The following is a 23,322-nucleotide window of genomic DNA, read 5'->3' as shown; positions in this document are numbered from 1 at the left end:
AGGTGTAGGAACTTATCCCTGCCCTTTCCATGTTATTCCTACGTCTGGCACTAAAAATGGAAAAATGAACTGCCTTCAAGTTGGTTCTGACTTATGGCGACCCTAAATGTAAATGTACTGCCTTCAAGTTGATTCCAACTTATGGTGACCCTATGAATAGGGTCTTCATGAGGCTGAGAGGCAGTGACTGGCCCAAGGTCACCTAGTGAGCTTCATGGCTGTGTGGAGATTCAAACCCGGGTCTCCCAGGGCGTAGTCCAACACCGTAACCACTGTGCCACACTGGCTCTCTCTGGTACTAATGTTTCTGTTAAAGAAGTCATGTCCAGGAACGCATCTACTCTGTTAACTGAGGCATTACTGTAGCTAACCCTTGGGCTGGAGGTGGTGGTGGCGGGGCACATCTGGTCCCACATTTTTACTGCTCCCTTGACCCCACCAATTTTGGTGACTGGCAAAGAAAAAAGTAGATATAGCACTGGGGTGTGGTCTTTATCCAGTTCGGCACCCTGTTGGGGATGCAGATTGTTCCTTCTTTAATCATCAGATTGATCATTTGATTAGTGGGGAAAGGATGATAGCTGCATGCCTCTGTCAGTAGGTGGTGACCACACTGACTTTTGGTCACTCACCAGAGGTATGTCATCTCTGGAGGGTTGGCCAAGGGTGAATGCAGCCCTTTGGTGAAAGGAAACTAATCAAACAAATATCTTTGGGTTGTTCTGTTTCTGTCTTCATTTTCTTGTTTCTGCTTAGTGCGTTACAACAGCTGTCCATCACTTATTTTTTGGGGTTTTTTTTGCAAAGGAAACATTCCCTGAAAAGTAGAAGGAAAAGTAGAGAGAGGGACTCTTGTAGTTGTGTGTTAGCTGGTTCACACCTGTGACATGATTCCTGAATGCTAGAAAGCTTGCAGCTGAATGTGCAAATTGAAAACACCTGGGCACTAGGAAAGTCTTGTTTCTTGTGTTTGATCAATGATTGCTCATTCACACATATAAGCCACTATTTGATGGGTATTATGGCTAGGGGTGGAGTCATGTCTGGGATAGGTGCTGTTGAGTGGGTTAATTCTCCCTGTCTCCTGTATTAGTGTTAAACGAGTGTTGCATCTGCCTTGTTTTCCCTCTTTTCCATAAGAGTGTAACCTAAGGTGAGGAGAGTTTAGACAGAAGTGTATTCTCTTTTTCTGATTCTACATTATATTTTGCACAAATGTAAGTATAGCATCTTCCTTCCTTCTCCTGACCGCTTCCTCCTTTATGGCAATATAACCAATAAAAGTAATAGCTGAATCAGGTCGCCAGCAAGCCAGGGCTAGCACTTGTGGTTAAGAAGTTGATTTAGGTTTTTTAAATTTCAGTGGTAGTGCTTAGGATATTAGCTGTATCAACCAACCTGCTCACACTCTGAGCTGAGTAACTGAGGTCTTTCTCATTTGCCCACTGCCGAGAAAAGTTAAGCTGTTTGGCGTGAGACAGAGGACATTCTCTGCAGCCCATAGAATTACACTTTGGTCTTTGTCAGACCACAGCATGGCAGGCCTTTCAGAAAGAACTTAAGATATGCCTTTTTCACTGGCTTTCCCCAAAGGGCTTTTTAAAATATGGCCTGCTCTTTCTGCTAGTTTTGATGTTGAGCGGCCTGGGCTGTCTGTTTTCTTAGTTGTCTTTCCCAGTATTGTTTTTATTGCATTGTATTTATTTGTTTGTATTTACCCTTCAAGTGGCATATAAATATTTTAAATAAAAATAATAAAATGTTTCCTTGTTTAATCCTGGGTCTGAGTCAGGTGTGGGATAAGATTTCGTTTTAGGTGTCACTTCAGCTTGAGACGAGTGGATATTTCAAGAAGTGATGCAAGGTGCTGAATATTTCAGCCTGAGTGTTGAAGGCCCAACTCTACAGCTAGAGTTTTCCCACTGTATATATTTCATGTGCTTCAGGGCTTCTAAACCCAAAGTAAGATGATGGACGAAACACCATACTGATTTACTGCAAAAGTTACCCATTTAATAAAGTAGTTGTAGAGGTTGTGGTCTGATAGTAATAATTAGCATTTATGAAATATTGGGGTGCATTAAAACATATATTTAAAAAAGTTAATACGATACATCCAGAATTATGAGGTCACACGTAACTCACCCCTGTAAGGTGGGTCAGTATTATTAACTTTGTGGATAATCACATGGCCAAGGCTATCTTATGAACTGGTACTTGAGCTGAAATTGAAGTGGGGTCTTCCCAGTTCATATCCAATGTTCTTAGTCTTAGTGTAGTCTGCTTGTCTGCCATTAATGATCTTCTCATTGAGGAACCCCAAAGCTTCCTGAAATGTGGTATCCTGCTCAAATGCGCCAGTCCATACATGCAGCCTCTTCCTTGATTAATGTTTCTCTTACATCCACTTCACATTTTGTGTGGCATCAGGGATTCTCCAGAATTTAACTGGTGTTCACTGTTGCAAAAGCATTACATGTAAAGGGGAGATGTGCATTCTCCAAACATTTTTGATGACCTGAGTATGGCTGCTACAAAGTTCATACAGTGTGTGTATTTGAGTTGTTACAGGGTTTCAATAGGGCTACAGCTAGGGGTGTATGGTGTCAATGGGAAAGGATGTGCTTTACTGTTCATCTCTGTGTTACATTTTTATTCCTCCCCTTCTTTCAAGGAGTTTGGGGTGTCATAAATTGTTGCTGTCTCCCCATTTTAACTTCACAAAAAAACTGTAAACTAGGTTAGGCTGAGAGACACTGTGACTGGCCCAAGATGACTCTGAGATTTTCATGGTTGAACAGAGTCCAACATGTGTATCTCTGGCACTACACCCAATGGTTCTCAAAGTTTTCCCCCTGTGAACTACTTAAAAAGTGGTGGGGTATTTGTGGACCACTTGGTGACATTTTTTGTTTTACAAGTAAAGCTACATAACTCATATTTTAATAACCTTTTCCTTTACCACTGGCATCACTGTTAAAATCAGCACCATGTCATAGGCCTTAGGCAATTGTTTAAATGTTGTCAAAAGTTTAATGTTATCAGGAACTAGCCTGTTTCTTTTGACCAGAGCCAGATTATCAATCTCAAGCTTTGTTATCAGAAAAAAATCAATAAATGAAGTGCAGGGCCAAGTACAGATATTAATGACTTTTCTGCAACCTTTCCATAGACAACGTAATGGAGCTCATGGACCATAGTTTAAGACTCTACACTGCACCACACACTGGGTTTTATTTACAAGATGATAATCTGGGAAGTGGGCCAAATATTCCTATTGGATGGTGTGAGTTTGGATATAAATACAGTGATATTTCCATATGAGCTTTTTACTCTTAATTCTGTGTTTGCAGAGGTCAGGTGAACATGGAGGATGCGGAAGGAAATACGATGGTCTTCTCTGTTCTGAAATCATTCAACAACTTCTTGTCACAGTCTGTGGAGGAAACGTCTGAACCGGCCACAACACAAGTGCCTCAAGGGTCTCTGCAGTTGCAGTATGAACAGATGATGAAGGTGAGACTTCCTTGGTTCAGTTTTTCTTCAGTGCCTACAACGAGGAAGCAAAACAACCACCTTCAGTGTCAGAGCCTGATCAGAGTAGAACACTAAATAAATGTTCCCTGAATTTATACCTTCCAGATGTTTTGGATTACATGGGGCTAACTAGAGCTCCAAACATCTGGAGAACACTAGGTTGGAGAAAGCTGTCTTAAATGGATGGGTCATACAGAATGGTTAAGTTAGCAGGGACATCAGGATTTCCGAGATAAATGGAAACTTCATTCATGGCGAAATGAAAACAAGAGGGAGGAAGAATAGAGAGAAGCGCATATGAATTTTTTCATTAAGATTCTTATCGCATCTTTTCTTCTAAGTTGCACTGGGCAGTGCAACTTCTGCATTTCATCCTTCCAACGCTGCAAGGTAGACTAGCTTGGGAGATGGAAATTTGTCTAAGGTCACCCAGTGAACTTCATGGGTGAGTCATCTTGAAACCATCTCCTTGGTCTAAAACTATACCACACCTCTCATTAAGAGATAATACATTAATATTCTCAAAATACTTAATTTCCTTGCAAAACATCCAATTTAGAAAGCTCCTAATGCTTGTTCCTAGGACTTAGTGTTATATTATTAAAGCTAGAAAAAAAGTCTGACTCGGTTTAAGGACTAGGCCACCTTTTAAAATGCAGGTTGTTTTCAGGTGTGACCAGCTGGTTATATTTAGGCAGACACCTTTGTTGCATTGTTTTTAGTGCCTGCTAAAAAAATTTTTTGTTTAAGCAAGCTTACCCAGACCCAGTCTGCTGTTAATGTGCCTTAAGAGCATTTGTCTTCCCATGCTTTCCTGCCAGCTTTTTAGTGGAGAATGCCTTGGGCTCCTCTTTCAAATTGCTTTTACAACATTTGTCAGTAATAGAGATAGCTTTCCTCTTATGTGCATACAGTATTTTTCCTCTTAAAAAATTAGATACAAGCCTGGCTACTCATGCTAATTTATATTAAGAGGGCGACTTGGATAGAAATCAGACGTCTCTGCTGAGGTGGTCTGTTATCTCAAACTGGAGGGAGTTCTTCCTGTAGCCCATTTGTACATTTGAAGGAGTAATTCTCTAGTTAGTATGAGGAAGCGTTTATTTATCTATTTATTTAGAGAGGGGAAAATAAAGCAATTATCAGTTTTAGATAAAATCAACAAATATTAAAAAGAAGTTTACATAACTAGATTTTACATGTGGGAAGGCTTGTTGAAATAACATTTTTATCAGGTGTCTAAAGCAGCATAAACAGGGTGCCTCTTTAAAATAAAACATTGGGAGATGGGAGCCAGAATTCTTTTATTATTTCTTTCCAGTTCTGTCACCTGTTCAGTATTGGATGTTTGACAGTTTCCTTAACCCTTTGCCACAGCTTCACTTACAAGATGGTTGTAAGAACTATTTTGTTTCCTTCAGGTGTATGTTGCTCTTAAAAGGGCTTTCTGCAATCTTGCATTCAAAGGTCTAATCATGTCTACACTTGCTTTGCTTCTGGTCTGTACACTGGGCTCTTCCTCATGCTAGAGGTTAGGGGGCAGAGGGGAGTGACAAAACATGGTGAGTTCCTAAAATGCTTTGAGCACCATCAGTAGAAGGTCTTGTGCTGCTTCTTATGTTTTTTTTTTTTCTTTTATGGTTACAAATCAGTTTGAAGATCAGGCTGGGCAAATCCGTTCTGGGACGCGGCTCTTGCAAGTGGAACGGGAGAAAATGCAAATGGAACTGAGTCACAAAAGGGCTCGAATTGAGCTTGAGAAGGAGGCTAATGCAAATGCAAGAAATTTTGAGGTGAGTTCACTAATAACATTCTGTTGAATAGCCAAGACATCAATGAGAGCCTCTTTTACGCTATTGAATGATTGACATGGTTTGATGCTAAACTTCCAGGATCCTGTGATCATTTTGTTAATGTGCAGGACAGAGTTTGCATGGCTTCTTTTCAAAGTATTTAAATGAGGGGTGGGGAACTGGATCTGCCTAGCAGGCTGAATACTTATCTCTCCCACCCAAGTAGGCGACCCACCTTTTAATCACCTGACATCACAATGATGTCACACAACAAAGTAAGCAAGACACAGATCTCTGTTGTGGCTGAGAAGAGACAAGTAGCTGAGGATGTTCCTAGTTCCACCATAAATCAAGTGATTTTGTGTATTATTCCAGTGTCATTTCACCCCAAAAACCTAGCTGAGTCAGTTGCAGAAACACTTAAAACTCCGATACATAAAGGGAGCGGCACTAATCAAACAGTGTGGTAATTACCCTGCTCAGATTCTGCATTTTGGAAGTCTTGTGGATAAAGGGTTTAGGAACCTCATTCTGCTTTGCATAACCGTTTGCTTAGTATGTAAATCCGTAGCTTGTTTTGCTTTGATTCCCAGAGCAATTTGTTACACATTTTCCAAAAACAGCTAATCAATTTGAGTTGGAAACAAATGGAAACTGGACTGCAAATGTTTCTGGAGGATCTTATAATCACCACAGCAGAAGAGCCTGATAGATCAGGCCAAAGGCCCTTCTAACGCAGCACCCTATTATCACAGGATGATATCTCCCCCCCCCAGTGTTTTTTAAACCGAAAGAAAAACAGGAACGCAAAACCTCCGTGCGTCTTCCAAACCTCAAGTCACACGCCTGTTTATGGTATCCGACAAAAAATCCCCCAACAGTTCCAGTAACACATAAATGTATAAAGTTGCAACACACGCAGAAGCCGCTCATCATTTCTCCTCCCAATTGTCCTCCTCCACCAATAAAAGATAAGTAAAAATAGATATTTATTATGGAAAGATACTCACACTGTGTCCATCATTGCTCTCTCATAACATAATAAATATTAATAAAAAAGCTGCTCAGACTAGCAACCGTACCCTTCTCCTGGCTAGCTCCAAATAATGTGCTTTGAGCTTCAGGGAAATGGCTCTGAGCATATTTGGACTGCTTTTCAAGTAGCCCTGCTTCATCCTGTTCAAAGTTTGAAACGGGCTGAAAAGCAGGCCGTCCTCCTAATATTGATATGTCAGTCACATGGTTTTTATTCCCAGAGATACGTGGGAGGGACCTCTTTGTCATAGCTAGATTTTTGGAATAGGACTGGCTGAGTGGTGCCAAGACCTGATTGGCCAGAGAAGAGTAGACTAGCAAAAATGTTTGCAGAGCTGCTTTGAGTTCAAATAGAAGTATAAAATGTGTGTGGGATAGAAAAGAGTGTGGTGTTGATTTTTTTGTTTTTTTTAAATATGCTTGGCATTTTCCTTGTGAGTGCTATGACCCAATATCCCTAGTGGATCAGCCTCCACTATTGTTAACCCTCCCTCCTCATATCCTCTTTGCAGCAGTTAGGCTTACATAAAACTTTAATTGTTGATGGGGGCAGGTCCAAGGAGGGGATACTGCGGTTTGAATCCAGAGATGAATCCATTTGGCCCCCGATTTACCCTGTTTTATTCTTACAGCCAGGCCTTGCGTCTGTTTGTCATACGGTATATGTTTTGCATGGTTTTAAAATATACCCATAGAGGGTCTTTCTTACATGGTCCATTATAGTGGACCAGCACTCATAACAGCTTGTGGAGTTAACAGCACAGTCCTGTATATGTATATTCCGAAATAAGTCCCATTGGGCTGAAAGGGGCCCTGCTCCCAGGCCTGTCTGCAATAGGGTTTAGTCTCAGCCTGGGAATATAACAGCGACAGCCACCTGCCCACTGGGCAATTCTGCCTTCTCTTTTTTCCAGTGCTGACCCTTCCTGTTTTGCTCTTCCTTGGCCTACCCACACCCTCACTAGAGCAAAGTAGCAAACAAAAATTGAAGCACTTGTGACTGAGAGCTTTTGGGCAGAGAAGAGCAGTTTGTTTGTTTTCATCAAGTTGAAACTGAAATGCCTGTGTTTGGCAGGTGGAGTGTAAATACTCATATTTGAGAAATGGTCAAATTGGTTCTTCATCTACATAGAAAAACCTCCTTTAATTAAAGTCTCTGGTAGAGGCAGTGAGGGAAACCAGGATTTGACAACCTTTTGAGGCTCATGGGCACATTTGCAAACAAGAAACTGTCGGGGCAGCATACACATGATGGAGAATTTTTATTTTCTCTGCTGCGGGTTGTGACGTCCTTCCCTGGTTCTCCCAGTCAGGTTCCCACCTGCTTGTGGCTACTGCCTTTCACTAGGCACCACCAGGGATACCACCAGTCCGGACCGTCCTTTATATGGTTTCTCACTCCGCTCTAGCACAGATCTCACTAGATCCCACTGCTAGGCAGCACCACCAGTCACGTCCTATAACCAATACTCCCAGAGACTTTGCCTGAGTCTCTCTCTAGCTGGTTACTTTTGTGACTGCGTGCTTATGCTGTTCCCAACCCCCTTGTATCTTTATAGATAACGCATACAACTCTGGGTTGCTCTGGATACTTGAATTGTTATTATTCCTCCCTTCACCGCTGCCACCATTAGATACTGTTTCTGTTCAGCCTTGGTAATTACCTTGCCCTCCCTTCTGGTATGTATATCCCCCAGCCAAGGATCAGGCCTTTGGTAAACCAAATAAGTATTTATTAAATATCAGAAGTAACAAGATTAGCTTTAGAATGTTTCACAAGCGTATGGTTTCATCTGTTCCTGTTTTGTACTTGACTTATTATTAATCAGAACTCCAACTCCCTCTTTCTTCACACTCCTGACCTCCACCCTCAAACACCTCTTTCTCCACACTCCCGACATCCACCACCAAACACCTTCTTCTCCACCCTACTAACATCCACCACCAAACACCTCTTTCTCCACACTCCTGACCTCCACCCAGATTCAACTGTCCTTCTTCCATTTATACTCCCAGCCATTCAAATGCTCAGCCAATCATCCAGCATTCTACTGCTCATGTACTCCCCCCTCCTCTTTCACTCCACTTACCATATGTCTCCTATATAAACAGCACTTACCATATTTACACTATAAGCAGGAACATCACGCGGGTCCCTTAAGTAATTTAAAGACACAGGCTTAAAGCAAAAAGGTAGGCCTTTATTTCTTTACAAGCATATGCAGGGTCAGTCCTCCAGAAAGTCTGGAGAGAACTGCAGTGAGGTATAGTCTGCACAGGGCTTTTAGACAGTATTGAATACACACCTGACATTTGTTTGCCAATCACATAAGTTCCTTCCCATATAACATAACAGTTCTTCCCTCTTGCAATATTTCCAACCAATCAGATAATATTATTAAAATGAATACATGTATATTCATAAATTTGCAGATTCCTCCCCTCCTATTGTCTTGTCTTCCCAGATTAATGTCAATCTGTTCCCTTGACTGATATTATCCCTATTCTACTGTCATACGTTACTGACGATTTTGTACTATACATTCCACCACAACCAAGCTTGCATTGGGATCTGTTCTATTGTCTAGAATGTCAGGGATCTGCATGCCTTTTGCATTTGTTGGACATGATACAGGAAGCAGGTTTTATGTCTTACTGAAAAACTGGGTAGAATGCTGCCTGCTTCTGTGTCTTTTTTTTAAATGAAAGCTAAGAATCCAGGTACGGCACCCAATACATCCTTGGGGTCTCCACAACTGCTCTCTCTATGGTTGTAGCCTTTGAGTGTGTTGTAATGGCATGTTGTACTGTACTGCTGTAAAAAGGGGCTAGTTTCTCATTGCACAAGGATGGTTCAGTCTGTTGAAGCAAATATTTGTGTCTGTGCTTTTCCTCCTTTGTCTTGAAAGGAAAGCTTTATGTTTATTTCTTTATTTAAAACATTTACATACTACTTTTCATCCTGTTTTGATTTCAGGGTGGGGTACAACCAATTTGTATCACCTTACAATAAACAAAGACAAAACAGCAGATAAAATGTGTAAAACAAACCTAAGATTAACAACATGTTGAAATGCCTGGGTGAATAAAAATGTGTTTGCCTAGCACTATAGAGGTTATTTTTACTGGATTTCAAAAAACGTTCCAAGGCAACTTGCAGAAAATATAAAACAGACAATTTAAAACTGCATCATAATTTTTTTTCATAAAACCCCCATACCTTCCTGTGCAGTCCAGAAGCAATTCAGAAATTTGTTGAGACAGCCCTTCACATATCAAATGCTTGGGAGCAGAGGAAAAGCTTAACCAAAAAGTTCGTAATGTCAGGCTCAGGCAAGCCTTGCAGGGGAGATTGCAGCATAGGCGCCAGGCAAGCCTCTTTAGGGAGGACGTTCCAAAACAGGTGCCGCTGCTGAGAAAGGCCACTCTCTTGTTATTGAACAGCATGTCTCTGATAAAGCAGGCACCTACAGAAAGGCATTAGCAGAAGATCTTAACACTTGAGCAAGTTGATATGAGAAGAGATGCTTCTTTAGTTATTTGGGTTGCAAGTCCCAAATAACTGAAGGAGATGCAGCTTTCTGATATGAGAATATGCCACTTTTCAGATTCATCAGTCATCGCAGTGATGAAAAACGTTCACAATACAGGTGAAGCAGTCAAAGTGGAAAACCATTGTTTGTCTCCCTGGTATAGAGACCAGTTAGATTTTGGAGTCAACCAAATGCAGGAGATGGGTTCCAAAGGGGAGATGCTTTCTGGGTTCATGTCATAAGAACATAAGAACATAAGAAGAGCCTGCTGGATCAGGCCAGTGGCCCATCTAGTCCAGCATCCTGTTCTCACAGTGGCCAACCAGGTGCCTGGGGGAAGCCCGCAAGCAGGACCCGAGTGCAAGAACACTCTCCCCTCCTGAGGCTTCCGGCAACTGGTTTTCAGAAGCATGCTGCCTCTGACTAGGGTGGCAGAGCACAGCCATCATGGCTAGTAGCCATTGATAGCCCTGTCCTCCATGAATTTGTCTAATCTTCTTTTAAAGCCATCCAAGCTGGTGGCCATTACTGCATCTTGTGGGAGCAAATTCCATAGTTTAACTATGCGCTGAGTAAAGAAGTACTTCCTTTTGTCTGTCCTGAATCTTCCAACATTCAGCTTCTTTGAATGTCCACGAGTTCTAGTATTATGAGAGAGGGAGAAGAACTTTTCTCTATCCACTTTCTCAATGCCATGCATAATTTTATACACTTCTATCATGTCTCCTCTGACCCGCCTTTTCTCTAAACTAAAAAGCCCCAAATGCTGCAACCTTTCCTCGTAAGGGAGTCACTCCATCCCCTTGATCATTCTGGTCGCCCTCTTCTGAACCTTTTCCAACTCTAGAATATCCTTTTTGAGATGAGGCGACCAGAACTGTACACAGTATTCCAAATGCGGCCGCACCATAGATTTATACAACGGCATTATGATATCAGCTGTTTTATTTTCAATACCTTTCCTAATTATTGCTAGCATGGAATTTGCCTTTTTCACAGCTTCCGCACACTGGGTCGACATTTTCATCGTGCTGTCCACTACAACCCCGAGGTCTCTCTCCTGGTCGGTCACCGCCAGTTCAGACCCCATGAGCGTATATGTGAAATTAAGATTTTTTGCTCCAATATGCATAATTTTACACTTGTTTATATTGAATTGCATTTGCCATTTTTCTGCCCATTCACTCAGTTTGGAGAGGTCTTTTTGGAGCTCTTCGCAATCCCTTTTTGTTTTAACAACCCTGAACAATTTAGTGTCGTCAGCAAACTTGGCCACTTCACTGCTCACTCCTAATTCTAGGTCATTAATGAACAAGTTGAAAAGTACAGGTCCCAATACCGATCCTTGAGGGACTCCACTTTCTACAGCCCTCCATTGGGAGAACTGTCCGTTTATTCCTACTCTCTGCTTTCTGCTTCTTAACCAATTCCTTATCCACAAGAGGACCTCTCCTCTTATTCCATGACTGCTAAGCTTCCTCAGAAGCCTTTGGTGAGGTACCTTGTCAAACGCTTTTTGAAAGTCTAAGTATACTATGTCCACTGGATCACCTCTATCTATATGCTTGTTGACACTCTCAAAGAATTCTAATAGGTTACTGAGACAGGACTTTCCCTTGCAGAAGCCATGCTGGCTCTGCTTCAGCAAGGCTTGTTCTTCTATGTGCTTAGTTAATCTAGCTTTAATAATACTTTCTATCAGTTTTCCAGGGACAGAAGTTAAGCTAACTGGCCTGTAATTTCCGGGATCCCCTCTGGATCCCTTTTTGAAGATTGGCGTTACATTTGCCACTTTCCAGTCCTCAGGCACGGAGGAGGACCCAAGGGACAAGTTACATATTTTAGTTAGCAGATCAGCAATTTCACCTTTGAGTTCTTTGAGAACTCTCGGGTGGATGCCATCCGGGCCCGGTGATTTGTCAGTTTTTATATTGTCCATTAAGCTTAGAACTTCCTCTCTCGTTACCACTATTTGTCTCAGTCCCTCAGAATCCCTTCCTGCAAATGTTAGTTCAGGTTCAGGGATCTGCCCTATATCTTCCACTGTGAAGACAGATGCAAAGAATTCATTTAGCTTCTCTGCAATCTCCTTATCGTTCTTTAGTACACCTTTGACTCCCTTATCATCCAAGGGTCCAATTGTCTCCCTAGATGGTCTCCTGCTTTGAATGTATTTATAGAATTTTTTGTTGTTGGTTTTTATGTTCTTAGCAATGTGCTCCTCAAATTGTTCTTTAGCATCCCTTATTGTCTTCTTGCATTTCTTTTGCCAGAGTTTGTGTTCTTTTTTATTTTCTTCATTCGGACAAGACTTCCATTTTCTGAAGGAAGACTTTCTGCCTCTAAGAGCTTCCTTGACTTTGCTCGTTAACCATGCATTGAACAAAACACTGTGAAGCAAAACCTCTTCAAAGCTGATTGCTTGTGAGCCGTGAAAGCTTACTCTCAAGTCTGATGAGTATATAAATATCCCATTTGCATCTGATTTAAATACTTTTATAATGCTCTTCAATTAAATTCCCTGGATGGTTTACATAAAAAGCAGAAGACCCTAAAATAACAATACCAGTCACACACACAAACTGAAAAGGCAGCATAAATTAAGATGAAAAAGCTTGGGAAAATAAAAGGTCTTTGCCAGATGCCAAAAAGACAACAGCTTCAAGTTGACATGTCCAAAATCTTTTCAGGCTTTATTTTTATATATATTGCAGTGTGTGAATTTGTGAACCCGGATCTATTTCTGATCATTTTTCAGTCAAATCAATGGAAATTATCCAGTGATGACAATTCGCTAATCAGGGGGCAAATTCTTTATCACTTTTAACGGGTTTTTTTTCTTGTTCCTTAATCATTGGGCTGCTGGGTGTGCTGTCATACCTGCCTTAAGTTAAATGGGCAGACAGAGAGAGACCTCTGAGCTCTTTGGGAGCAAGGCTATGAACTGTGAGATATCCAGTGACTTCATGATAGAAATGGGTTGCCTGGAAACTGTCCACTTAGTTCGTAAAGCTTCTCTTTCACTAGTGACATGGATGAAAAGGTTTAGGAAGACTTTGCTTGGGGGAGGTGCCTGCAAGGTAGTTCTGTGGCTTTTTGGTGCAAGGTTTTTTAAAGTGTCTTTAATTGTCTTCTCTTTCTAGCGGGAGGCTGACCATAACAAAGAGCTCCTCAAGCGCATCAAGCAGTGTCAGGAAAGAGAAACTGAGGCAGAAGAAAAGCTTAAAGAACAAATTGAGATTAACAGATCCTGTCAGAAGAACACAGAGTCTCTGAATAAGAAGTTGCAGGAGAAGGAGAATAAACTGGCTGAAGCTGATGAAGTAAGAACAAAGCAGTTTAGTATTTAACTCCATGCTATTATGTAATTTATGAGCGTACAAATAGCCATGCTGCAACACCTGTGATACAAAGTAAAATGGTGATAGGTGCACTCTACTCATAGGGCTCAATTTCTCACTTTAACTGGATATTAATTCTGCTGATCCTTTGGATGAGAGTGTGTGGGAACTGATGAGATACGCCTGGCGCCTTCTTTGTTATCTTTTCGGCGCCAGGTAAAGACCTACCTCTTCGCCCAGGCATTTTAAAAATTTTAAAAATTTAAAAATTTGAATTTAAAATTGAAAATTTTTAATTATGTTTTATTGTGTATCTACATCCACTTGTATTTTAACCTGTTTTATTATGCTGTACACCGCCCTGGGAGCTTGTTGCTATAGGGCGGTCTAAAACTGTAATAAAATAAATAAAAAATAAAAATACATCTTAAAGTGTTTCTAGAGTAGCCTTCCCCAACCTGGTGCTGGACTCCTATCCATCAACCTCAGCCAGCATGGTCAGGACTGATGGGAGTTTGTAGTCCGGTAACATCTGGAGGGCACCAGGTTGGGAAAAGCTATTCTAGAGGAAGACAATGTAGTGAAGGAACCTGAATTTTGCATTAACAAACAGCCAACAAGATGAACTTGGAAGGTGTAGTGAAAGGCAACATAATATGCAAGGGCTACAGGATTCAGGTCATTCTGTGGCCAATTACTGAACTAGTTTCACTCATTGTAGGAAGATTTTAGGGACAAATTGTTTCTGCTTTTGCTGGGATGCCTTATTTTGTGAAACAAAGTTTGGAATGTGAGTGCATTGGGGATATGAAATAGCAGTTAAGTTATTATGTTTATAACGAACCTCTATAGTTTCTTCTCTAGTTTATATGCTCAAACATGTTTGGTAGTTAAAGGTATGGCATTTCCAATATGAACTGTTCTATATAATTTTTGATGCAAAGGCTGAAACATTGCTGTCCATCCCAAGAGTATGCACACCTAACTGAATATTAAGGAAATTGTAATGCCATAAATTTAATACAAGCGTTATTGTTGGAGAAATTGTGTCTGTAGGCATAGGATCTGGAATTAATCTGGAGAGAGACAGTTAACACAAGAAGTGGCCCTCAGTTCCTAAGAGTGACTTAAGTTAGTCTTTGCCAGCCTGTACCCTCCACATGTTTTGCATGGCTGTGCTGGCTGGGGCTGATAGGAGTTGTACTTCAAAATATCTAGAGGATACCATGTTAGTGAAGGCTGGACTAAGTAATTGTTTTTTACAAGCAAGCAAAGACCTAATGATAAGCTGGTCTCCTTTCCACTTTGCATGTAACCTTCTGACAATTCTGGCTTGTACAACTCCCTTGAACACTTAATGCTATCTTTGTTGCTTGTCTATTGGGAGAATTTATGCAGTTTTGAAATTCCACTGCAGAGAAAATATTCATATGGTGCTGATGGAACAATTTGCATCCCTCTGATGGGTCCTTGTGTAGATACACATTCTCACTTGGAAACTTGCTATTTGCATGCCAGCGTGGGGTTGCTCACTTACCACCCATTAATTGTCACCACCCATTAAGGTGACGTATGAGAGTTGCTTTTGCCTTTGTTCTGATGTGGTTTTTTAAAGGTCTGATTCTATGTATTATTAGTTCTTCACACTCATTCTGTAGTGCTTGATCACAGGTGCTTCGTTGTCTTTGACATCCAGCCTGGAGGTTCAGCCATATAGTTGTGTATTCATTCTTTCTCTCTCAGACAATTAGTGTGTTGAAGGGAAAGATATCTGAATTGCAGTGGAACTTAATGAATCAGGAAATGCAAATGAAGAGCCATGAATCGCAGAAGCAGGAGCTGACTGAACATTTGGATACACTATACAAGTGAGTAAGAGATTAACAACTGCCAGGAAATAAAACCTTTCGTTCTTGGCAGCTGGTGTCACTCAGGGAAAAAAAATTTCAACATGTTTTTATTTTTGCTGTTCAAAGGGGTGCTTTGATCAGGATGTGTAGTGCTGAAAAGTTGAAAAACTGGAAAAAATAACAAAATAAAAAGTAGAGAATGAAAGTAATTTTATGGAAAAGAAATAGCCAAGTTTAAAACATTTCCCACTTATCTCCTGCAGGAGATTGGAAAATACTGAGGGCTGGGGAAGGTTAAATCAGTAAAAAGTTAAGTAATTTTTCAAAAGCCTGTAACCGATGGGTAACTATCATTGATGAGGCTGGGTTCATTTAAAATCCTCCCCACAGTTCTGTCTTCCAACACTGTTTTTGGACCTAACTTTCAAAGTACCATTTATGTAATACCCTAATTAATTAATTGATGGCTAAATAATGAGCATGGAAGTAAGTGATTTGTGGAATTTATTACTTGGCAAAGAATATTGAGTGCATAATCTAAAACTTCTGCTAAGGAAAAAAGATGATGGTGACTGCATTCCAATACATGCCTAATGTGTGATTTAGCCCTACTGAACTAAGAGGGGCTTCCCTCTGAGTAAATGTATGTGCTGCAAGGAGTGGTCCCATGACGCAAGTGGTAATATGGGAAATGTTTCTTTGGAGCCTACATAGCAATGTTCTTGTTCAACGTGCAGAAAAGTATTACTGTAGATAAATGACGAACAGGGTGCTTTCAAGGTGTGCACTAGTCATTTCAAATGTTCATCTTTATATTCAATGGATATCTTTATGTCCACATACAATAGAAAATGGAGAGAGGCCAGTCAGCAAATTCAGGTGCTACAAACAAAGGAAGCCCTGATGGCTGCGAAGGAGCAGAAGGTTCAGGTGAGTTCCTCTCTTGTTCGACTGTGTGAAGTTATTGCTTTACTGTACAGAACTGCTCTTAGGAATTCTTTGAACCTCTCCGCTACCACCTTGTAACGGAATATATATATATACATAAACTGTGGTGACTCCTCATGGAAACAAAAGTTACACAAAGCATTTATTTTGTAACCAGGCCGCTTCAATTTGTAACTGGCCACTCCTGCTACATTCAAGGCACATGCAATCACTACTTGTTACTTTGTATTAACAGTAAAGTTAATGTTAAAATGGCTGCAGAGATTTCACACTGTCATCTTTGCTTACTTAATCTTTCTGATTGCTCTCTTGGCCCTTTATTTTTCAGGATCTTGAGCAAAAGCTTTCTCTTCAAGAACAAGATGCTATAATTGTGAAGAACATGAAGACAGAGTTGGCGCTATTTCCCAAAATGGAACGGGAGCTGCAGCAGCTCAGGGAGGAGAATGCCTACCTTAGGTTAGAGGAAAACTGTTGTGTTCAGTGAGGAAAAAGTGCATTTAGTTTCTTTTGCTCCTGTCTGCTTGTGGCAGCTTTTGACGCTACAACCCCTTTTTTGATGCCTTGCATTCAGTATTCACAATAGTCTTCTTTCTCTACCCATGTGTTATAGTTGAATGCTCATACTAGCTCTGCATCATTGCGGTTGTTATGTATAATACTTACAAATGGCTTTAGATTTGTTTTGCAGAAAAGAGTGTTAATATCTTGATAGTGCTTTCCCCCTTCTTTTTCCAGGGAAATGAAAGAAAACAACGGATTGCTCAAAGAGGAGGTGGAGGGTCTCCAGAGGAAACTAGAGCGCTGTGAGAAGCTCCAGGCAGAACTGGTGGCTTTGGAATTGGAGAAGGAGGTGAGGCAACAATAATGCAACGTGTACGGGAAGGATTGGCCCTGCTGCCCCTAGTTGTGAATTATTTTTCTAATAAGAACAGATAGACTGCACTTCTGCCGGCTCTCCAGGCCTGTTAGGCAAACACAAGAAATAGTAAAGAGCCTATCGTGTATTGCTTTAAGAAATTTCTGGGGAGGCTCTGGTCTCCATGGTGGCAGCTTTTATTTTAAGCCTGCCTGTAATGTCTTCCAGAATTTAAGAGTTGAATAGCATTTGGTGAACATTTAAGGGCTGCAGTTTATATTTGGATCATAGGTGCTATGCATGGGACTTAACTCAGTGTGAGATCAATACCATTGATTTCTATGTCATGGTGTGAAAATAGTTTTTTGAGCATAGAGAAACAGTGGCGTTAATGATAGCAAATCCAGTCTACTCGATTGCCTAGATGAGAACGAAATAGAGACAGGAGGTGAATTCCCTTTAGGGAAGAATTGGCTGTGGCAAGCACAGCTGGCTTGAGATGTTGGGAATATGAATTACTTGATTAATCCAAGATCAAAGATAGTTGATGTAGAATAGAGTATGGATGAAGTGTGCAACAATTTCACTATTAATTTATCTAACAATGATATCTGACATACAAATGAACATTTGCATGTGTGGGTGCTTAGGACCTTTCCCCCTTTCCCCCCTACAATTAGAGCTTGTTTTGGCATGCACTACCTGACTGTCCCCCATATATGCTTTGCAAAACAAGCAAATGGGGCTAGATTGTGCACAAATGGGTGCTGTGTATACCTGGGCAGTATAATTTTGGTACGTGTTGAAAAAGACTTTAAAAATAAACTGCTAAACTTTAGAGAGATGAATTACAAATTTAACTCTGCAGATTCAGGTATAGATATTTTTGGTTTTAATTCAGTTTGTCTTATTTCCTTCAGAGACTTCAGGAGAAGCTGACTACTTGGGAAAAACTGGACCAGAGGATGGGCCTAGATATCAGGTAAGTGGAAAGTGACAGTAGAAGTCTGGAATCAGTGTTCTGGTTTGCACAGGACAATGTAAGATAGTTATGTTCCCTTCTTTATGCCATTGGAAGAGGTCTCTTCCTCTTTTCTTAGGCAAATATGCACATAGTTTACTACAGGATACTTCTGAGAATTCAATGGTGCTTTAATAAATTTACCAGCATTTGTCAAATCCAGTGGACCATTAGTTTAGTTCTTAGGTCTAGATGTTTTGCTTGACTCCTGGTAAAGTGAAAGGATTTTCTCTGAGAATTACTCTGATATTCAAGGTGCTTTATTACTACCCTCTCTTGAATAAAGCTTCTACTAGGTCTGTTGATTCCAATGACATGTGGACACATAGAATGTCGCTCCCACCCTTTTTATATGTATTTCCTTTTTATCTTTAACCTTGCTTTACTCTTTGGAGCATAACAGCCACCCAGTCCTAAAATGCTCAGTCTTGAGTGTAGTTTTTAGCTTAGATTTAGACCTATAAAGTCTTGCACAGCTTGGGGACCCCCAATACCTCATGAACTGTCTCTCCCGATATGAACCTACCCAGAGGTCAACATCTGACACACTTCTCTGTATGCCCCCTCTGAGAGCTGTTTGGAGAGTGGCAATGAGAGAATGGGGCTTTTCTGTGGTAGCCCCCACCTCTGATTATGGAATGCTGTCTTCAATATGCTTCCCTAGTGCTGGGCAAAGGCATTTTTATTCTCCTAGGTGTATGGATAGCACTGATGGTCAGGCCTTGTGTGGCTGTTAGTATTCATCCTTGCGTGGGCCTGGGTGGATATTTATCAGTTTTCCCCCCCTTTGGATGAACACTTTTAGTATTTGCATATTTATACTTTTTATTGAATTTCTTTTTTTTTGTAATAATTTTTATTCAAATTTTCATAAAACAAACACAAACAAAATCAAACAACAAAAACAATACAACAAAAATAAAAAGAAGAACTTGACTTCCGATTTGTTACAGATCAGCTATAAGTATATAATATATATCAAACCTGTCTCCTAGAACATACGAAATTCACTTTTTTCCATAGTCTATCTTAATTAATCGTCAAATCCCATTATCATCATTTCATTTTTTTCTTTCAACAAAAAGTCCAAAAGAGGCTTCCATTCCTTAAGAAATGTATCTGTCGTTTTTTCTCTGAGAAGGCATGTCAATTTGTCCATCTCAACTAAGTCCATTAATTTCAATAGCCATTCTTCCATTGTTGGTATTGATTCCATTTTCCACTTTTGTGCATATAATAATCTTGCTGCCGTAATCATATATAATATTATTCTTCCATATTTCTTTTCCTTTTTTTATCCATAAAACCCAATAAAAAAAATTCTGGCTTTGACTGAATATTTATCTTTAAGATTTTTTGCATCATCCTACCTATCTGTGCCCAAAATAATTTTGCCTGTTTACACGACCACTGCATATGATAAAAAGATCCTTCTTGTTGTTTACATTTCCAACATACATTAGAAACATTACTATACATTTTTGACAACTTTTCTGGAGTCATGTACCAACGATACATCATTTTATAAAATTTTTCTTTAAGATTATAGCATAATGTAAATTTCAAACCTTTTTTCCACATATTTTCCCATTGATCCATTTGTATATTATAACCAAAATTTTTTGCCCACTTGCCCATACATTCTTTTACTTGTTCTTCTTCCATGTCCATTTTCAATAAAAATTTATACATTTTTGCAATTATACATTCATCATTTGTACACAAACCTATTTCAAAATCAGATTTATTTATTTCAAACCCATACATTTTCTTATCCAATTTGTATCTTTCTACAATTGTAAATAGGCAAACCATTGAGAACTATATCCTTCCTTTATTAGTTGTTCTCTCTCTTTCATTATATATTCTCCATGCACATTTTCTAATAGTTCTTGGTAAGTTAACCATTTCTCTTTTCCAGCCATTTCTCTTCTATAAAATGCTTCTTGACTTGAAACACATAGTGGTATTTTCGAAAAAAAAACTTGTTTTGTATTTATTCCATATTTTCAACAAAGGACGTCTTATAAAATGATTATTAAAATCCACATTAACTTTTACTTTATCATACCATAGATATCCATGCCATCCCCACTTCAGGTTGTGGCCCTCCAAATCCAATAATCTTTTGTTCCTTAATACAATCCATTCTTTTATCCAGACTAAGCAACAAGCAGCAAAATAAAGTCTCAAATTTGGTAATCCCAGTCCTCCCCTTTCTTTGGCGTCTTGTAATAATTTAAATTTAACTCTTGGTTTTTTCCCCTGCCAAACAAATTTGGAAATATCTTTTTGCCATTGTTTAAAAGGTAAATCAGAGGATATGACAGGTATTGTTTGAAATAGAAACATCATTCTCGGCAATACATTCATTTTTATTACAGATATTCTACCCATTAATGACAACTGTAATTTATCCCATCTTAACAAATCTTTCTTAATCTCTGTCCATAATTTTTCATTATTATTATTTTTTTTTTAATAATTTTTTATTCAAATTTTTCAAAAGACAAACAAAACAAAGTCAAAAAAACATAGCAATACATCAACAAAAAATAAAAATAAAATAGTTGACTTCCGATTTGTCGCAGATCAGCTATAAGTATATAATATACATCAAACCTGTCCCTTAATGTATACATACAGAATCCCTTTTCTCCGTAGGCTGTCTTAATTAATCGTCAAATCCCAGTATCATCATTTTATTTTGATCTTTCAACAAAAAGTCTAAGAGAGGCTTCCATTCCTTAAGAAATGTATCTGTCGATTTTTCTCTAAGTAAACATGTCAATTTGTCCATTTCTACTAAATCCATTAATTTCAATAGCCATTCTTCCATTGTTGGTATTGATTCCATTTTCCACTTTTGTGCATATAATAATCTTGCTGCCGTAATCATATATAATATTATTCTTCCATATTTCTTTTCTATTTGTTTATCCATAAAACCCAATAAAAAAAATTCTGGTTTTGACTGAATATTTATCTTTAGAATTTTTTGCATCTTCCTACCTATCTGTGCCCAAAATGATTTTGCCTTTTTACATAACCACCACATATGATAAAATGATCCTTCTTGTTGTTTACATTTCCAACAAACATTAGAAACATTACTATACATTTTTGACAACTTTTCTGGAGTCATGTACCAACGGTACATCATTTTATAAAAATTTTCTTTAAGATTATAGCATAGTGTAAATTTCAAACCTTTTTTCCACATATTTTCCCATTGATCCATTTGTATGTTATGACCAAAATTTTTTGCCCACTTTACCATACACTCTTTTACTTGTTCTTCCTCCATATCCATTTTCAATAAGAGTTTATACATTTTCGCAATTATATTTTCATCATTTGTACACAATCCTATTTCAAAATCAGATTTACTTATTTCAAACCCATACATTTTCTTGTCCATTTTATATCTTTCTAACAATTGTAAATAGGCAAACCATTGAAAACTATATCCTTCCTTTGTCAGTTGTTCTCTCTCTTTCCTTGTATATTCTCCATGTACATTTTCTAATAGTTCTTGATAAGTTAACCATTTCTCTTTTCCAGCCATTTCTCTTCTATAAAACGCTTCTTGACTTGAGACACACAATGGTATTTTCGAATAAAACCTTGGTTTGTATCTATTCCATATTTTCAACAGAGGACGTCTTATAAAATGATTGTTAAAGTCTACATTTACTTTTACTTTGTCATACCATAGATATCCATGCCATCCCCACTTCAAATTATGGCCCTCCAAATCCAATAGTCTTTTATTCCTCAATAAAATCCATTCCTTTATCCAGACTAAACAGCAGGCAGCAAAATAAAGTCTCAGATTTGGTAATCCCAGTCCTCCTCTTTCTTTGGCATCTTGTAGTAGTTTAAATTTAACTCTTGGTTTTTTTCCTTGCCATACAAATTTAGAGATATCTTTTTGCCATTGTTTAAAAGGTAAATCAGAGGATATTACAGGTATTGTTTGAAACAAAAACATCATTCTCGGTAATACTTTCATTTTTATCACAGATATTCTACCCATTAATGACAGTTGTAGTTTATCCCATCTTAGCAAGTCTTTCTTGATCTCTGTCCATAATTTTTCATAATTATTATGAAACAACTTTGAGTTTTTATTTGTCATAATGATACCTAAATATTTCAACTTTTTTTCTATTGTAAAATCTGTCTTGTCCATTAACTCTTTCTGTTCCCTTAAAGTTAAATTTTTCACCAACATCTTTGTTTTTTGATTGTTGATCTTAAATCCTGCTAACGGTCCAAATTCTTTTAATTTGTCCATCAATATATGAATTCCTTCCAAAGGGTTTTCTAGTACAATTATCAAATCATCAGCAAATGCTCTCAATTTATATTCTTCTTTTTTTATCTTTAATCCCGAAATCCTTTTATCTTGCCTTATATCTCTAAGCAGCACTTCTAAGACCAGAATAAATAAAAGGGGAGATAATGGACATCCCTGTCTTGTACCCTTTTGTATTTCACATGAATCCGTTAAATCTCCGTTAACAATTATCTGGGCCTTCTGAGATGTATAAATCGATCTAATCCATTTTATAAAATTGTCTCCAAAATCCATTTGCTCCAAAACCTGAAACATAAATTTCCAATTCAAATTATCAAATGCTTTTTCAGCATCTAAAAAAATCAAAGCTGCTTGTTTATCATTTCGTTGTTCTAAATATTCCAACACATTCAAGACATTCCTGACGTTGTCACATAATTGTCTTTTAGGTAAAAACCCTGATTGATCTTCCTGAATAAATTGTTGCAATATTATTTTCAATCTTTCTGCCAAGATCATTGTAAAAATTTTATAGTCATTATTCAATAAAGATATTGGCCGATAATTTTTTGTTTTAGTTAAATCTTGCTCCTCTTTAGGTATTAATGTTATATTAGCATTTTTCCAACTATCCGGTATCTTTCCCTCTTGCAGAATAAAATTCATTGTAGACTGTAAAGGTAGCAAGAGTTCTTCCTCCAAACATTTATAATACATTGCAGATAACCCATCTGGTCCTGGCGCCTTTCCTAATTTAATTTTGTTTATAGCTTCAGATATCTCTCTTGACGTAATAGGGCCATTAATAGCTTGTCTCTGAAAATCTGTAATTTTAGGCAAATTCTGTTTAGATATATACTCTTCTATTTTTTCAGATGGAATTTCCTGACACTTGTACAATGTTGAATAATATTGATGAAAAATCTTTTTGATTTTTACATTATCTGTCAGCGTCTCATCTCCTTCTTGTATCTTTAAAATAATATTTTTTTGACGTTCTTTTCTTAATTTATATGCTAACCATTTCCCAGGTTTATTTGCAAATTCAAAAGTCCTTTGTTTAGCAAAATTTAGTTTCCTTTCAATTTCTCTAACTGTCAAC

The 23,322-nt window shown here is 38.6% G+C and overlaps 1 protein-coding gene across 7 annotated transcripts in view; it reads left to right on the top strand.

Annotated features, from left to right (window-relative positions):
- Positions 1 to 23,322, top strand: part of MAD1L1 (mitotic arrest deficient 1 like 1) — a 604,081-nt gene that overhangs the window by 973 nt on the left and 579,786 nt on the right. For 5 of the 7 annotated variants that reach the window (XR_009759370.1, XM_061599459.1, XM_061599461.1 and 2 more), the window contains exons 2-9: positions 3,354 to 3,516; positions 5,190 to 5,330; positions 13,042 to 13,221; positions 14,983 to 15,107; positions 15,938 to 16,019; positions 16,366 to 16,496; positions 16,776 to 16,890; positions 17,817 to 17,878. Coding sequence is in view for 6 of the 7 variants with exons in the window: in XM_061599459.1 (XP_061455443.1) it covers positions 3,354 to 3,516; positions 5,190 to 5,330; positions 13,042 to 13,221; positions 14,983 to 15,107; positions 15,938 to 16,019; positions 16,366 to 16,496; positions 16,776 to 16,890; positions 17,817 to 17,878 (999 nt within the window). In the remaining variant the exon portion in view is untranslated. Of the gene's footprint in view, positions 1 to 1,045; positions 1,218 to 3,353; positions 3,517 to 5,189; positions 5,331 to 13,041; positions 13,222 to 14,982; positions 15,108 to 15,937; positions 16,020 to 16,365; positions 16,497 to 16,775; positions 16,891 to 17,816; positions 17,879 to 23,322 lie in introns of those variants that run through there. The other 2 variants (XM_061599458.1, XM_061599457.1) reach the window with 2 other exon arrangements.

Source organism: Rhineura floridana, chromosome 17 (assembly GCF_030035675.1).
Source record: "Rhineura floridana isolate rRhiFlo1 chromosome 17, rRhiFlo1.hap2, whole genome shotgun sequence".
Classification (NCBI taxonomy): Eukaryota; Metazoa; Chordata; class Lepidosauria; order Squamata; family Rhineuridae; genus Rhineura; species Rhineura floridana.
The sequence above is the reverse complement of the archived record's forward strand: the minus strand, read 5'-3'. Positions and strand labels throughout refer to the sequence as shown.